The following is a 17,170-nucleotide window of genomic DNA, read 5'->3' on the forward strand; positions in this document are numbered from 1 at the left end:
TTCAAATATGTTGGTGGTTCACTCTCTCTTTCAGGGAAGTAAACTTAAAACCTCTGTTATTTCCCACAGGGCATTTATACCTTTGTTCTTCCTTGTAGCACCTGCTTGACTGACAGGCCAGATTAGATCTCATTTGTGGTTTACATTTTTTTTATGTTTGTAGACATGCACATCTGTTTACGTAGGCACGGAAAACCCATGCCGACCTGTACTGTATATAAAGCCACCACTCCGGCCCCATTTCACATCTCACTCTTGCTCTAAGGATCTCACACGAACACAGTCAGAAACGATGACTCGGGTTTCAGCTACAGTGATCGTGCTTATGGTAGTGGCTCTCAGTGTACTCTGTACAGATGCCTCAGCTTTGTGTAAGTACATCTTTCTTTCCTTTTTTCCATAAGTGGATTCGTAATCGGATATTTTGCACAATCATAGATGCATTTTTAGATTTTACAACTTTACTGGAATAAATATTTTTTTTCTCAGGGACATTGATATGTGGAAAATGTTTAAAATCCTAGGTTCATAATGTGAAGATACATTTGCAATGACCAAATATACATAAACTCAGTAGGTGTTAACATGGTCATATTGTTGTGTTTACAGCGTGTTGCAGAAAGTACACCAAAGGAGTAATACCAATGGCATATATCAAAGGATATTCCATTCAGACCATGACAAGACACTGCCACATTGATGCTGTAATGTAAGTATGGGATGCATAGGGCATTATTTAATAAATGACTGATTCCTGAAGAAAAACAAACTAAAAGATGTTTCCTTACCCCACAGACTCCACACAAACAGAGGCAAGAACATTTGCACAGACCCCTCCAAATCCTGGGTGATGGAGAGCATCCGTAAGCTGAGGTAAGCTTGATTGCTGTTGACAAATAAGTGCAAATGAACACAGATTGATTGTTCAACATTGAATTGAAGCTAATGATTCTCTTATTTCTTTTCTAATTTTAGGGAGAAAGTGCAAGCAATCAACAAAAAACATTCAAGAGTCTAATTTGAACACATCTGAAGCTAAACAGATGTTAGAATAATCCTTCATGGAGGAGAATCTATTTTTCATTATGAAATGTGCTTATGTACTCTGCATATTTGTGTATGCATGTTATTTTATACTGTATGTTTGTTCGCTTGTTTAATTCAATGCATTAAAACATTTTTTTTTTACAAAACTTTTGTATTTAATTGTGGTTCTTGTAGCTCAAACTTAATTAAATTGTACAAAAAAGTAACAATAACTTGAATAATTTTAATTAGACACATATGAGTTTCAGAACAACAGCTGTAAAATATATTGTGGTTCTTATAGCTGAAAACCTAGCAATTAAACTGTACAAATAATAATAATAATAAAAACTTGATACATATATATGTTTCAAAACAATGGCAGTAAAATAAATTGCGGTTCTTGTAACTCAAATTTAAATGCACAAAAATAATAACAATAATTTAATTAGATACACGTATGAGTTTCAATAGCAGTAAAATAAATTCACATTAGATGTAAGACACCATAACTTGAATTTGATTTCCTAGATTTACATAACCATATGACAGACAAAGTTCATAGATTCAAAATGCAGAGGAATTCGTGCTGTGATTGAAAAAAATGCGAGTTAATTTGAATATGTTCTGTTCAGCCCTGCACAGGGAAAGTTAGCATTACCGAGATGATAGAAAGGTTGAAAAAATGAGGTGAAAAAATTCCCCACACATTCTTCAGCTCTGGGAAATAACCTAAGGTAATCTAAGAGGAAGCACTGGAATGCAGAACATCTCTCTGGTTTAAAAAGCAACAACATCGAAACATTACACGTGCATTGTTCTTCTAGTGTCACGAACTTTACACAGACAAAAGAAAAAAAGAAAAGAAAAAAGGGTGAAATAATCAAGAGCTCCACATGGTGTCGCAGTCGCCCTCCTCTATAGAAAATAAAACATTTGATTTCATTGTCCTAAACCAGCGATTGTAGCCTCGTCGTCAGCATTAGATGAATAGATCAACAACAGATCTATTAATAAACTCAGTAGTTAATTCAGAATCAGAACTGCATTGTTAATGAGGGCTTTCTTTCTTATGTGGCATAAAGCTACAGTATGAACTGCTAAAGGGTGAACTAACAGATAGATGCACGGTCGGTGTTCATAATAAACGACATGTAAAAAAAAGAGAATCCGGATCTTTGTTGTTTAATTATAATTTAACTGAATATGAAGAGAAAGTTTAACAAATGTTGCCTACTGTAGCCTAAATAAAAGCTCCCAGCAGGCCTAAGTGAGAATGATAAAGAAATTTCCCTGCAAACTTAATTGGTGACCAGAGTGAGATCATAGGCTACAGTTTATTGCACACTGATTAGGAGATGTATATGTGAATTTAGCCTACAAAAATACACAAGACAACAGAAACTAAAGAGACAGACTAGTCCCCCCCAAAATGATCATTCTGTCATCAATTACTCCCTCACGATCTAAACTTTCTTTTGTGGAACATAAAAACAAGGCTACTTGAAGAAGACTGAAACACACCAAAAATCCAAAAATATCATTTAAAGCTGTGAGTTTTGCCTCTTTGTCACCAACTCTTTTTGAATCCTGCAATTGTAGTTCTTTTTGTGGAATTATCATCTAGTGTGCATTGCAACGGCTTAAAGGTGCACTATATAGTATTTTTGCAGTAAAATATCCAAAAATCACTTGGCCAGTGCAGTGTTATATATTTTGTTCAGTTGAGTTCTTACAATACCCTACAATTTTCCAACTATTTTTAAATTTAGAAAATTGCTATTTTAACCAAAGAGCCTGAGGGAGTCGCCTGTCAATTGCGTCATCTGCATTACCCTCGGTTTCTGGTTTTAATCTGCAGAAAAGCTTTACTCTTAGCAGTGTGAACAAGTGTCACAGCAGCCGCTGAGCGAACGCACAGAGTAACATCATAACATCATTTTAAACACACTTAAATGTATCTAATATGATAAACAGAGCTGTGTTACCTCATACTCATGACCGGAAAAGCGGAAATGGCACCCACAACTGTGTCCCTTCATAATAAAGTCCTGTTGCTCGCGAGCCGTGTATTTTGCGCAACAATCGCTCCAGCGGCCTGGCTCAGCTCCCTCAACACTCGGCCCGCTCTTCTTCATACTACAGTAATGTTAATAACCACATCCATAAACATGATTTTTGCCCGAGTCCTATTTCCCACTGGCTTTGAGGTGAAGACATAGACAGTAAAAGAAATGGACGGAGCGTTCCCATTGACGTCAACGGCGAAAGAATGAAGTCAACCTAGGGGCACTCACTTCCTGATGGCTGAGCGAACTGCGCAGGCTCAGACTGAGCTTGACGACGTAGATGTGACGTGAGCCTCCTCTCTGACAGCTGTAGGTCTTCTAGTAGATGTGGAAAGCGAAATCTGAATCACGTTGTTTAAATATTTTCTCCCGTTGCTTTTGGCTCACTATGGGCTTCTCCCCATTCTTCTCCCTTGACTTTATCAGACTCTATGTCTCCACGTCCCCCCGACTGTCTCATAGACAGTAAAAGATTGCCTGCGAGCGTCTCCTCAGGTCTATACGGTAATTTCTCAACTGTGCGACAGAGTCGCGTTGGTTATGACACAATCGTTAGCCTATTTTTACAAAAACAGCTTCTGCGGGGCGATAGTGTAAGATACAAGGTAACGGAGCCTTTTATACATTGTCGTGTTTCTTTAGAAATAAACAATGGACAAATGGAGTCTTTAAACGCCTCTGATGTAAAGTTATTCACTGTCAAAGTGACTCAAAAATGAATGGGAGTCAATGGGATGCTAACAGCAGGTGATGGCTTGGTTAGCAATGGCAGCCCCTAGGGGTGGAACGCTTTCCGAGCGCTAGATTACCCCTTTGGGTGAAGACCATGTCCCAAGATTCTGAGCTCAAACTTGTCGTCATCAAACTACGCCTTTGTTTTGAATAGGCGCCCTCTAGCGGATGGAAAATTACAGTGCAGCTTTAAATCTAATGTTTTGAGGAGCATGTGTGGCTGTCATTCATTCGTCGCACCGGTGTGGATAATGCGGAATCACAGATTTTACATCTTCGAAGTATAACTAAAATAAGAATTTTCACCAGAAAAGTAAGTAACGTCTGCCGCATTTGTTCTGACCAACTGAGAAAAAAAAGCATTTTAATGAATCAAGCTAATGGTTATTGAATATTATACGATTGCTTAGCTCATATCATATCAAACCGTGCAAATTGTTATTATTGTTATATTTTATTCTCAAATTGTTAATGTTAACAACAACATCAGCTTTGTGTGACTATTTAGTGTGACTATGTGTATTTAGTGTGTATTAGCGTTACATGTAGATTTCAATTTCTGTACAGTCTATTCTTTTGATTTTGACTACGGGTGAATCTCCAGTTGCTACTGATGATTGTCGTTTGGACCTTTCTGGATTACAATCTGCCATCAAAATTATCAGTTTAATTATTCAAACTGATATGAGAAAATTCTATAAATGATCCGCCACCTGCAGCATCCTCACATGCCTACTAGCCGGACTCCTTCTTTATGTATACATTATTATAAGCTTACCGCTGTGAATCGGGCTATTAGGAGATAGTTTTGAACACTGGCTGGTTATTGCTCAAAAATGTATTTAGGATCATTTTTAACCAAAAAAAGTTACGGCCTACAGCTTTAGGAAGGAGAAGTTGTAAAATGCATTCTAGGAGTGGATATTTCCAACTTTACTTGATTAGTAAAGAGCATTTGCAATAATAAGCGTTACACACAGGTCCACAGATGTCCAAAACTGTCATAAAAATGTGAAGCTTGGACGGAGCACTGACTTAAGTTTGGTCTCATTTTAAAGAAGACTCGTGCCAAATTTTTGTTGGAGTAAAAAAAGTTTAAAAACAAAAAAAGTGTTTTAAGTTAATAAAAATTATTTATGACCATTATATAATATATAATATATATTTTATGAAAGCTGATGGAAAATTAAAGCCATACATCTAAAGTGTTTGAAAATAAAGCTTTTAGTAAGATTTAGTTTGGGGTGCAGTACCAGATTTTTTCAATTAGATGCCAGCAAAGCTCCATGGATCACACTGGTTGGAGTTTTTTTCTCTCTAAAATATTAAAATATCCATACCAACACTTTCACTCAATAAAAGCTGCATAATTGATCCAATTGGCTCTATAATATGCAGAAGCAAAAAACAGGAATAAAGAGATTTTGCTTTAGGCCAAATCTGAGAAAATGCCACCATTTGGTAAAACATAGTAACAATTTTAATTTTGACGCCTTGCCAAAAGAATAAAAGCCACAAAGACTGCATCATTTTATAGTTAAATGGGATTAAACATTTCAGTTTTGATGGGTTTCAATGGGGATATTTTGAAACATAAACCTGCAATAATTAAGTAGTTTAAATAAAAATATACTTTATGTATTTAATCTGACTTTATTAACCAATGTCTTTGCTGATGACATTGGTTGATCAAGTTCAATCATATCAATAAGCAAAAACGACTTTAGATCACTTTTGTATTTCTTTGTTATTATAACTGAAAATATTTTACTGCATTAGCTATTACTGCAATCCAGAATGGCAGCACAGCTGTAAGTTTTGAGCTGCGCCCTCTACTGTACAGTTGTGAATTAGCATATTTACTTCAGCCTGAGGCTTATTAATTTCACTTTTGGTAAGAAAGAGCTTTTACATTTGTCTCTACAAATTATTATTATTGTTATAATTTAATTGTTTGTTATAAAACAAAACAAACTGAGGTGAGAAAAAGTAACTCACAAGTATTGTAATGCATTACTTTCCATAAAAAGTAACTAAGTAATGCTAAGTAATTACTTCTTTAGAGAGTAACACAATATGGTAACTGTTATGGGGTATCTCTTTGGTGTTTCAGAGCACTGAACACTCAAATAAAAAATTAATAACATCCTTTTGGATGAAAATCTCCCCCTAACTAATTATAATACTATTAGGTTACACGACACTTAACACAATTCAACTTCGACCGTTTGTAATTGAAAAACTGATTATTTACTCTTATGAACCATTTCTTTCTATTTCACAGCACCCCAAAAAGGAATTATTCATTATTGGCTGCTTCTGGGGAATTTCACAGCCATTTTTGCCTCCAAAAGTACATCACACACTTCCTGCAGCTGAGTTGTTTAATTGCCAGCGACGCTCTCATGACTGGCGATGACGCCATTGCCTCGGTCCTGCACACACAGAGGACTTCCTGCTGAATAATGGAGAAACACACACATTCCAAAACACCCACACACACAAACAGGAACACGGCAACAAAACAGCTCCACTGCCTAGCTCTAATCTTTCCTTTAACACAACGGTGAACAGCAAACTCCCCCTGCCACATGAACTCATACGTGTATGTAATAGCTGTCCACTAGATAAAGAGCTAAGCATTTATATCTCATATGATTGGCATTGCTGTTTCTCTGGTTAATGCAGTGTGAATAAAGCCTATCGGTTATATGCCCTATTAAAATAGGAAATAAAGAAAACTGCACTGTTCAAGCCATTCATTAGGGCCCTTATAAATACACTAGTACTGAGAAAAACTCACAGACAATGTCATTCTGCATTACCTTTGATTATTTCATTTACAGCTCCAGGCAAGGAGGTGAGATCCCAGCGCTGTGGATCTGTGTTCAAACAGAGCTGTGCTAGACTGCTTTAGGGCTAAAAAAAGAACCATAAAATCCCAATTGCTAAGTTTATTGAACTGACTCATGACAACAGTTATTTATTACAACAAAGGTGCAGATACAGCTTTATATTTATAGCACTGAATATAATGCAGTAGCAACCAATTCTGAGTGATGACTGTCAGGGAATCCACAGGTTCACTCATTCTCTTGAAAATGTTCTCAAGTACGGAAAATTGCTGGATCAACATGCTGATCCTGAAAGGTAAACCAATCAAGAGCTCTGATTGGAGCCTGAAACAACATCATTTTGAGCATTGAATATTCATCATATTCACATGGTATTTACATTAACATAAGCCATTGATTTAAAGATGTTATTTTTTTATATAGTACATATACATACACCAAACAGGCATAACATTATGACAGGTGAAGTGAATAACACTGAATATCTCTTTATCACGGCACCTGTTAGTGGGTGGGATATATTAGGCAGCAAGTGAACATTTTGTTCTTAAAATTGATGTGTTAAGCAGGAAAAATGGGGAGGCATAAGGATTTGAGCGAATTTGACAAGGGGAAAATTTTGATGGCTAGATAACTGGCTCAGAGCATCTCCAAAACTGCAGCTCTTGTGTGGTGTTCCCGGTCTGCAGTGGTCAGTATCTATCAAAATTGGTCAAAGGAAGGATCAGTGGTGAACCGGCGACAGGGTCATGTGCGGCCAAGGCTCATTGATGCACGTGGAAAGCGAAGGCTGGCTCCTGTGGTCCGATCAAACAGAGAAGCTACTGTAGCTCAAATTGCTCAAGAAGGTAATGCTGGTTCTAATAGAAAGGTGTCAGAATACACAGTGCATTGCAGTTTTGTTGCGTATGGGGCTGCATAGACCAATCAGGGTGCCCATGCAGACCTCTGTCCACTGTGTTGGAGCATCAGAACTGGGCCACGGAGCAATAGAAGAAGGTGGCCTGGTCTAATGAATCATATTTTCTTTTACATCATGTGGATGGCCCGGTGTATGTGCATCGCTTACCTGGGGAACACATGGCACCAGAATGCACTATGGGAAGAAGGCAAGCCGGCGGAGGCAGCGTGAGGCTGTGGGCAATGTTCTGCAGGGAAACCTTGGGTCCTGCCATCTACCTAAGCATTGTTTCAGACCATGTACACCCTTTCATGGAAACAGTATTCCCTGGTGGCTGTGGCCTCTTTCAGCAGGATAATGGGCCCTGCCATAAAGCAAAAATCGTTCAGGAATGGTTTGAGGAGCATGCAAACAAGTTTAAGGTGTTGACTTGGCCTCCAAATTCCCCGGATCCCAATCCAATCGAGCATCTGTGGGTTGTGCTGAACAAACAATTAGGGCCAATCCATGGAGGCCCAACCTCACGACCTAAAGGATCTGCTGCTTACATCTTGGTGCTAAATACCACAGCACACCTTCAGGGGTCTAGTGGAGTCCATGCCTCGACGGGTCAGGGCTGTTTTGGCAGCAAAAGGAGGACCAGCACAATATTAGTCATAATGTTATGCCTGATCTGTGTATCTAGCCTGACAAGCCAGACCCATATCAAGATGTTTAGTCTGGAAACTCACCATTGACTGGGCTTAATCTGAGGGGCGGGATAAACGGTTGTCTTTCAAACTCCCTCTGCACGCGATAGGATAGCGCTACACCAACCAGAGCAACGTGAAGCAGAGCTTGTTGATAGATTAAGCATTCGCTGTATCCGGTCGGCAAAACTCTGAACATCTTCCCTTTTTAAAAGGGCGCTGAAATGCTGTTTCATGCATACTGAGCTTTTTACTTGGATTCCCATCCTAAACATAGACAAAGTTTCAAAAACTAATGTTGGACGTTTTATGGAGTATTTCTGTGTTAAAAATGCTCCTTCCGGTTTCTCACAAGTTTCGGAGTTATGGCTCGACATGACGTTAGTAAGAACGGAAGGTCCTTGAATGGGCCGTACGGGCTCTTCTCCCGGTAGGGTGCGCGCGTGCGTGACTAGAGCGAGAGGGGAAATGCACGCCCATAAATACTCTTTCAAGGTGCAGATCTAGTCATCCGTGAACACTTCTGACGCGCCCTATGGTCGCGCCGCACTCCACTTTATTGTGGAGTGACGTCGAGCGACTTCAACGCTCCAGCACAGCATTCTGGGAAGGCAGCGCTGCATTTGAACCGATTTGAACGCAGAAATGACGGGAAGCTTCACAACATCGCTTCAGTCGCGTCACAAAGTGGATCTCCACCATTCACTGCTGCCACAGGACTTTACCAAATCATACCAAAGAAGTGTGTTTTTGACGGAGGAGTCCCAGCGATAAAGGTTCGGTCCTGCTTTGGAAGCAGCCGGTGAGTAAAACTGCTTCAAATGTCTATGCTGTTGGCTATCGTCGCGTGAGTAAACATCAGTAAACGAAGCTATCGCATGCTTCGTCATTCAAATGCGCTAACGGTTACTCCATTGTTGTTCTATGTATAACGTTACACTAGTCTGATGTGCAAAACCGTTTTGCTTGCTACTGCTAAGGTTTAGTCGCATACAATAGTCCATAAACCGAATCATGTCCTCATAAACTGCGAGTAAAGACACACAAATGTTGACAGGCCTCTAAATACAGTACATACCACAGAGACGGACGTCCTGCTGTTGTTGTTTCTCCTGTTCAATTTATTTCAGCTTCCGAATGATTCTGGATCATATCTATTAGCTGAGATCGATAGCCATGAGTTTCTCCACGCTTGAGGACGTCACCGCTTTGCGCATTCGTCATTCTTTAGCTCCGCCCACACGATATGCCTCCAGGCGCTCGTTTTTTTCCGGAAAGACTCTGTACAGCCCATATTTCTTTTATAAATATAATAAAACTAAAGACTTTTCGGAGATATGAAGGATGCAATACTACTCTATAGGTACTCAAGATTGACATGAGATTGACTGAAACTGAGTGTTTCACCCCCCCTTTAAGAATGACTTCAGTGCCATTCTTTGTTCTTTTTTATTTAGATTTATTAGAAGCGTTGTGGCGGTTACACCTCGGGTTTGCATTTTTTTAAATTTATAATTCTACAGCCAGAGGTCAAACAGAGAATGGATCTTTGATAAATAACTTAAATTTGATCTTTGACTTAAATAATTTAGCAAAGTGGAACCCTAATGCGGTCAAGACTTGCCTTCTTCAGCTGTGCGTTTCCTGGACAATAACTGCTTTCAGCAGCCCTGTAATATAAATAAAAAATACATTTTAAGCTTATTGCAGTGCTTCATGGGAGTGAGCAGTTCTTTTGGCACAATTAGATTGTTTCAATTTTCTAATTGGTGGACATTTCTTTAAAGGATCATGTGTAATGTAGTTTTTCACCAGGAATTCCACCGTTAAGCAGAATTATTTTAAAATAATGCAGGCTGATGGCTTCAACAAAAGCATATACCATTTATTAACAACCTTGTAGCTCATAGTAGGTCTGTCTTTGAAGGGTTATAAGTTATTGCTTAAAATCAGTTCCCCAATGGAGAAAATGAATGGATTTTGTCGCTTCCTGCTGTTCAAGCGACCAGTTTTAAAAAAGAGCATCTTCTCCATAACAAGACGACAAACACTCAAAATCAGGACAGAGACACAATGCGCCACTGAGATTTTATTATTCATATATTTTATTCAGATAATGTTCCGCTGAGAACATGGAGGAATGAAAGGTATTCAAAGAAAGAGACAGAAAACAGACGGGATTAGACGATGCCTGTGTTGTTGTGTTTCAGTATCTGGAGATTTTAAGACTGAAGCTTTGTTCCTTTGATGTCTGTGTCAGAGTCGCATACACAGTCTCACGCTACACATGTAGATAGACTAAAAAGTTGCACAAACCCACACTTGCTAGTGCACACAAAACAGACACACAGCTGACAGAGAGGACACGGCATTCAGCAGCAAGTGCCATTTTAGGCTCATTTCAGGCTGCAGTGAACACAGTATATAATTTGAGAGACAAAACAGCCAAATGAGGAGAACATCTGAATGATTACACATTCATCCTCCATTTCCTTCTATCCGCTCCACACGCACACACACATATATACACAACCACCAATTAGATGCAGGAGGAAGCAGTCAGCTCGGCTGCTTCTATTTGCGTCTTCCTTGAAGAGCTCCAGATCCGTGAGGATGAGAGCAGGAGAAGAAAGGAACAGAAAAGCTGATCTCCGCTGTACTGGCATAGAGTGTGATGAGCGCTGGCATGACAGGCAGGAATCTGGGCCATAGTTACATTCATTGTTCAGAGAGCTGTTACAAAACTAAACCCACCGACAGCAATGAATGTTGATTATGACCTTTGGAGAACGCATCTCTAGAGCTGGGCGTGTCCAAGTGCGGTCAGTTGGGCTGAAGAGGGCGTGGCCTCAGGGCACAGTCAACGGTCGATGGTTTTTCAATGTCAAAAACTCACCGACAGCGTTGAATGTTCAACAAGACCAGCAAGGGTGAGATTAAAAAAAAAACGAAATATTTCACTCAAACCTTGTCCCGTGGGCTTCGGTGTCCTCCAGAACCTTTAAGAAGTTGTTTCTCCACGCCGAGCCGAGCACCCCTGCTGGAAAACAAAATGAGAATATGAGTGAAGAATTCAAAATAAGAAAAACTATTAGCACAATTTGATTAAGACGACAGACATCAACAAAAAGACAAGAATAATTGTTGCCTTCTGAATGTATTCTTTGGAATAGACTGTATTAAAATAAAATACAATTTAATAAAAAAAAAAATGTTTTAGTGTCAGTAAGATCTCTCAAGAAATGAATACTTTTATTTTGATTAAAAGTGACAGTAAAGACATTTACCATATAATGTAATGGGTGCTAAATAAATATAGACTTTAAATGTTTGGGGTCAGTAAGATTTTGTTTTTGCAGGAAATTAAACACTTTTATTTGGCAAGGACACATTAAATTGATCAAAAGTGACAGTAAAGTCATTTATAATGTTACAAAAAATATTTATATTTCAAATAAATGCTGTTCTTTTAATATTCTATTCTATCAAATAATCCTGAAAAAAATGCATCATGGTTTCCACAAAAGTATTAAGCAGCACAACAATTTTTAACATTAAAAACATTTAAGAAAATGTTCCAAAATCAGCATATTAGAAGGATTTATGTGACAAAGGCTAAAGCAATGATTCTGAAAATTCTGCTTTGCATTATAGAAGTAAATTACATTTTAAAATACATATTCAAAGAGATTTTTTTTATGGTAAACATACTGTTATAGCTCGTTTATTTATTTTTGCAGCCTGTGTTAAAGCTATGGCTAACAAAAGCTCAAAAGAAGAAATGGAATAATAATAAAAAGAACTAAATACTAAACAGAACAAAAATATTCCATCATATTCACATGGTACTAAAATCCTAATAATTTGGGAGGAAATGCTGTTGAGAAGTACCTTTTCCACACAAAACCAAAATCTAAGGGGAAAAAACCCTCTGCAAGTTAATCACATCTCATCATAAAATAATACAATGTGATGTTATGAAAGCAAGCACTGCAGATAGGATTTCATATAATGTCAGTAATAAAAAAAAAGAAAAAAAGATCTGATTTGTACCAAAATCTAACTTTTCACCCAAATCGCTCTACCATTTCTAACACAATGCACGATGAATTCACAAACCCAGCACCTCTTCAGATAACCATGGGGGGTGAAAGGGATTCCTATGGCAACAGCAGTATGAGGGAGGGATGTGGTAATCCAGGGGGATTGTCGGTAGAGTGGATATGAGTGTATGGGGGTCTCCTGTGAATCCAGATACTCAGCATTACGTTTTCATGAGACAACACAGACTTCACAGTACATCAAAATGAAATAGCGTGAGGTCCGATTTTTCCTGGGTCACCAAAACCTTGTTCTGCTGGTGTTCTCATATCAGTTTGGAGGAATCTTTAGATATTATCAGATATATATATCAGGATATTTGTATAAATTACATATGTGTGATCAGTGTATAATAAGTAGAGTAAAATATAGCATACAAACAAAAACAACTGCCATTAAAGTTTATAACATTTATAATATCAACATTTATCGTTTAGGCGGTTCATGATGATGCTTGCCTTTCTCAGTATTTATTCTATCTATCTATCTATCTATCTATCTATCTATCTATCTATCTATCTATCTATCTATCTATCTATCTATCTATCTATCTATCTAGTTTTTAACTATTTTAATAGAAACACACAAGAAATGTGATTTGTTCAAGTATGATCAAAACCACTTACGGGATATTTAAAATATTTCAGAATCCTAATAATTCTGTTATTTCTAGGTGTAAATAAAAAGGCTGAGCCCCATATTTGCACAACACACACTAGTGATCAAAGGTTTGGAATAATTAAGGTTTTTGAAAGAAGTCTCTTATGTGATCAAAAATACAGCAAACCCAATAATATTGTGAAATATTATAATTGTAAATTATTAGTATTAATAATATTTTAATATAATTAAATTGCAACTTATTCCTGTATTTGCCAAGCTTTCATTACTTATTTTTATCAATATTACCAATTAATAATATTTATGACACACACACGCGCGCGCACGCACACATACATACATATAGCCTACGTATATACACATACATATATACATATCTATTCTATATATATATAATTAAAAAAAAAACAAGGGGGTAAAGGGGAACTTAGTGAAAGCAGCAATAATGATAATATTAAGTAATGAAAGCTTGGCCAATAAAGGAATAAGTTACAATTTAAATTATCAATCAATGTCATGCATTCTTGCTGAATGTATATATATATATAATACACATACATTCAGCAAGAATGTTCGGCAAGAACGACTCGCTTAATAACATTGATTTTTATAATTAACAAACAATGTTACAAAAGATTTCTATTGCAAATAAATGCTGTTTTTTTTTTACCTTAAAAGATCAAAGAATCGTTGGTTTCCACCAAAAAAAAGAAGCATCAAACTATTTCTAACACCGAATCATTATTAATAATTAAGCACCAATAATAAAAATTCATGTGACACTGAAGACTGGAGGAATAATGCTGAAAATTCAGCTTTGCCATAACAGGAATAAGATACATTTTAAAATGTATTAACATCGACGTTTAGATACATTTCACAAAGTGATTGTTTTTGTCTGTATTTTTGTATCATTTAATGCAGCCTTGGTGATCTAAATGAGTCCAATCTTTTCATCTTTTGTACTATCATTCAAAATACAGACTCCAAACTCACCCTCACTCCCACAGCAGTTTGTCTTATAGCGTATATCAAGAGCACCAGAGCCTGTAGTGTAGATTTCATTCCTTATTTATCCTAACAGTACATAGGGTGGTCCAAAGTGGTTCAACTTCACAAACTGAGAGAGAAAGAATGTGCCTTCCTATATATACACGCATGTATCTAATATAGAGTCTGTAATGGCTTTCAGACGTGGTGGTCTGATCTTAACGTGGACTGTGGATGTGGCCTTTTTCAGTGCGTCTCCTTGTGGTCTTCCACAGAATTTGGGGGGGAAGTGGGGGGTTGGGAGGGGGCCCCGTTTTAGCTCTTAAAATACCCTGGATCAAGCCGTGGTCGGGCAGCTCGTCTATCAGTGCTGATTACACGTCGCTGCCGCGGCGGACAGGAGCAATCAGGAACACGTTCACCCCTGATGTGTCTGCACAACGCTTCCGTTCTCTACAGCCACCTGTGGCTTCCACCGATGTGGACGTGTCTTTACTGTGAGAGTGGAAAGGTAGACGATGTGCTAGGATTTCCTTTTTGTTACAATATATGACTTTGTTCCAGACCTGAAGAGCACTAATTAAAAGCAGCAATGCTACTAACACAATCTTCAGTAGAGACAGTTTTCAAAACACTAAAGCTTTTTCACACACTGTAAAAAATTATTTAGAAAAAAAGTTACCTGGTTGCCTTAAAATTTTGAGTTAATTGAAATTAAATTTTTGAGTTAATACAATGAATATTTTTTGAGATTCGACAACCTTTATTAAAAAAATATTAAAAGATTTTGTAAGCATATTGGGTAATTGTGTGTGTTTTATTTCTGATGACGAAGTGAAACATGCCAAATAGTGCTATTTTAATGAATTATCAAATTTTTTATGTGGTTCAGATACAATAATATTTTGAGTTTCTATTTATTAAACAAATTTCCTTCATTGTATCAACTCAAATATTTAATTTCAATAAACTCAAAATTAAGGCAACTAGGTTACTTACTTTTTTAAGTTAAACCAACAAAAAACAACCAATTTTTTTTTACAGTGCAGGAACAAGTTACAGTATTATTTCCTATGGACTTTTGTATGAATCAGTTTGGTTTAAAAAAACGACTCGCTTGTTAATATAGTCCCGGTGGAAGTCTGATTCGTTTTAGTGGATCCATTTTTTTTTTCAATTCAAACAAATGATTCACTGATTGATACAGTGCTGGAGATGTTTGATTATTTTTAATAAATTGACTTGTTTGTTCACTTCAAATGAATGATTCACAGATAGATGTTGAGTGGAATTTTAGTGAATACGATCATTCATTCACTGATTGATAAGTTGTACTGGGAAGTGTGATTAATTTATCAATTTGATAAGTTCAAACAAATAATTAACTGATAAATGTCATGCTGGGCAGATCGATTCATTTTAGTGAATCAATTAGCTTGGTCTGTTTTAATAAATGATTCAATAATTGATATGAAGTTCAGGGGAAGTCTGATTCATTTTAGAGGATCGATTTGTTTGTTCAGATCAAACAAATGATTCACTGATTGATATGAAGTGGTAGGGATGTCAGATTCTTTTTTAATAAACTGATTTTTGTGTACCTCAAATGAAATCGTCACAAACAGATGTTGTTAGTTTGTTCTTTTTTAATATATAATTCACTGATTGATAAGTAGTACTGGGAAGTCTGATTTATTTGAACAAATTCATTTGTTTAATCACTTTAAACTAATAATTCACTGATAGACGTTGTGCTGGGCAGATCAATTTATTTTAGTGAGTCAATTTGTTTGGTCCGTTGTAAAAAATGATTCACTAATTGACATGCTGTGCTGGGGAAGTCCAATTTATTTGAGTGTTTGTTCAGTTCAAACAATTGATTCACAGATAGATGTGCTGTGCAGATCAAGGCATTTAAGGGAATCTATTTGTTCGATTTAATGATAGCACTGATGTAGTGCTGGGGAATTTGTGTATTTGTTCAGTTAAAAAATGATTCACTGATTAGATTAAGTTTTTGTTGTTGCATTTAGTGTAAATGTACCTTTTCAAATCTAACGCTGTCACCCTACCTTTGATACGAAGTAAACAGGAACTCAACTGAAAAATAAGATCTTCAATTGCCTTAAATTGCAACTGCTCTGAAGTGATTTTGATTCTCATAATTGAGATTTTATCTTTTTAACTACAGCTTTAACTTCTAATGATTCCAGCAAAAGGACAATTACACAGTTTATCAGACATTACACACAAATATTTGACTACGGAATGTCACGACTGACCAAACCTAATTAAGTTTCCATTTTGATGGCGTCTCTCTCGCCTTTGGTGTGTCAATCTTTCATCTGAGCTTCAGCTCGTTTTGTAAAGGACCACTGAAGACAAGGCTCTCTTTTGAAGCTGCGTGACTGTTTCGTTGAGATGCGCCGTTGGACAGCAATGGAATACCAGACGGACGGTTTGATGAGATAAAAGAGAAGCTTCCCCGAGTTACCACAGCGATACAATCTCACAGAGCCGCAGGTGCCAAGAAACTTTTAAGCTGAAACTGAGGTAGGGGGCTGGGAAAACAGTTAACCTAATCAGCCCTTGATAGGAAACAATGCAAATAGAGAAAAAGAGAGAGAAAATAAAGAGATTTATCTGAATGAACAGCCTTTTGGAAACAAAATAAACCCTATTTTAAGATAATGACCAACTGAACTTGCTTGTACATTTATTCCTGTGATGCGAAGCTGATTTTTTTTGCATTATTATAAGTCTTCAGTCACATCATGATCCTTCAGAAATCATCCTAATATGCTGATTTTGGTGCTCAAGAAATATTTCTTCTTATTATCATTGTTTATAATAATGTGCTGCTTAATATTTTTGTGAAAACTGTAATGAACAACATTTATTCCAAGAGGTTTTTTTAAGAGGGTTCCCGAAGCATTTAACCTCAAGTGTCTCAGGCAGACAGTGAAATATGTCACATAGGCATTTAACCTTAAGGAAACAGTTCAAGTGCTCAGGGCTAGTTCGCGTCTCTGAAGCTTGTTTTAATTTGCAGCACAAAAAGGTAAACCCCAGTTTAACCTTTGACCCCTAAACCTTTAGGAATGCAGTGCAAAGTCGCTGGTTGCATTGTTCCAATAACCCCCAAAGGAAAGTGTGTGTATGAACGCATTAGCGTGTACATCTACA

The 17,170-nt window shown here is 37.1% G+C and overlaps 1 protein-coding gene and 1 long non-coding RNA gene across 2 annotated transcripts; one reads left to right on the top strand and one right to left on the bottom strand.

Moving 5' to 3' along the window:
- ccl20a.3 (chemokine (C-C motif) ligand 20a, duplicate 3) lies at positions 1 to 1,184 on the top strand. The gene is made up of 4 exons (XM_067453298.1): positions 1 to 371; positions 610 to 709; positions 796 to 873; positions 976 to 1,184. The coding sequence occupies exons 1-4, from the start codon at positions 293 to 295 to the stop codon at positions 1,016 to 1,018; spliced, it is 300 nt and encodes a 99-aa protein (XP_067309399.1). The 5' UTR covers positions 1 to 292; the 3' UTR covers positions 1,019 to 1,184.
- A 9,162-nt stretch (positions 1,185 to 10,346) lies between these two features.
- On the bottom strand, positions 10,347 to 12,487 carry LOC137089730 (uncharacterized). The gene is made up of 2 exons (XR_010907771.1): positions 12,399 to 12,487; positions 10,347 to 11,309 (listed from the first exon to the last, which is right to left on the bottom strand). It is a non-coding gene; the product is annotated as an uncharacterized lncRNA (long non-coding RNA).
- Positions 12,488 to 17,170: the final 4,683 nt, after the last annotated feature.

The sequence above is a fragment of the Pseudorasbora parva genome, chromosome 9 (genome assembly GCF_024679245.1).
Source record: "Pseudorasbora parva isolate DD20220531a chromosome 9, ASM2467924v1, whole genome shotgun sequence".
NCBI classification, from domain to species: Eukaryota; Metazoa; Chordata; class Actinopteri; order Cypriniformes; family Gobionidae; genus Pseudorasbora; species Pseudorasbora parva.

Bases quoted from the DNA above. Each gene is read 5' to 3' on its own strand.
- ccl20a.3 (XM_067453298.1), top strand. From the start codon at position 293: ATGACTCGGGTTTCAGCTACAGTGATCGTGCTTATGGTAGTGGCTCTC. The intron at 372-609 runs GTAAGTACATCT...TTGTGTTTACAG, and splicing joins TACAGATGCCTCAGCTTTGT to CGTGTTGCAGAAAGTACACC. The intron at 710-795 runs GTAAGTATGGGA...CTTACCCCACAG, and splicing joins TGCCACATTGATGCTGTAAT to ACTCCACACAAACAGAGGCA.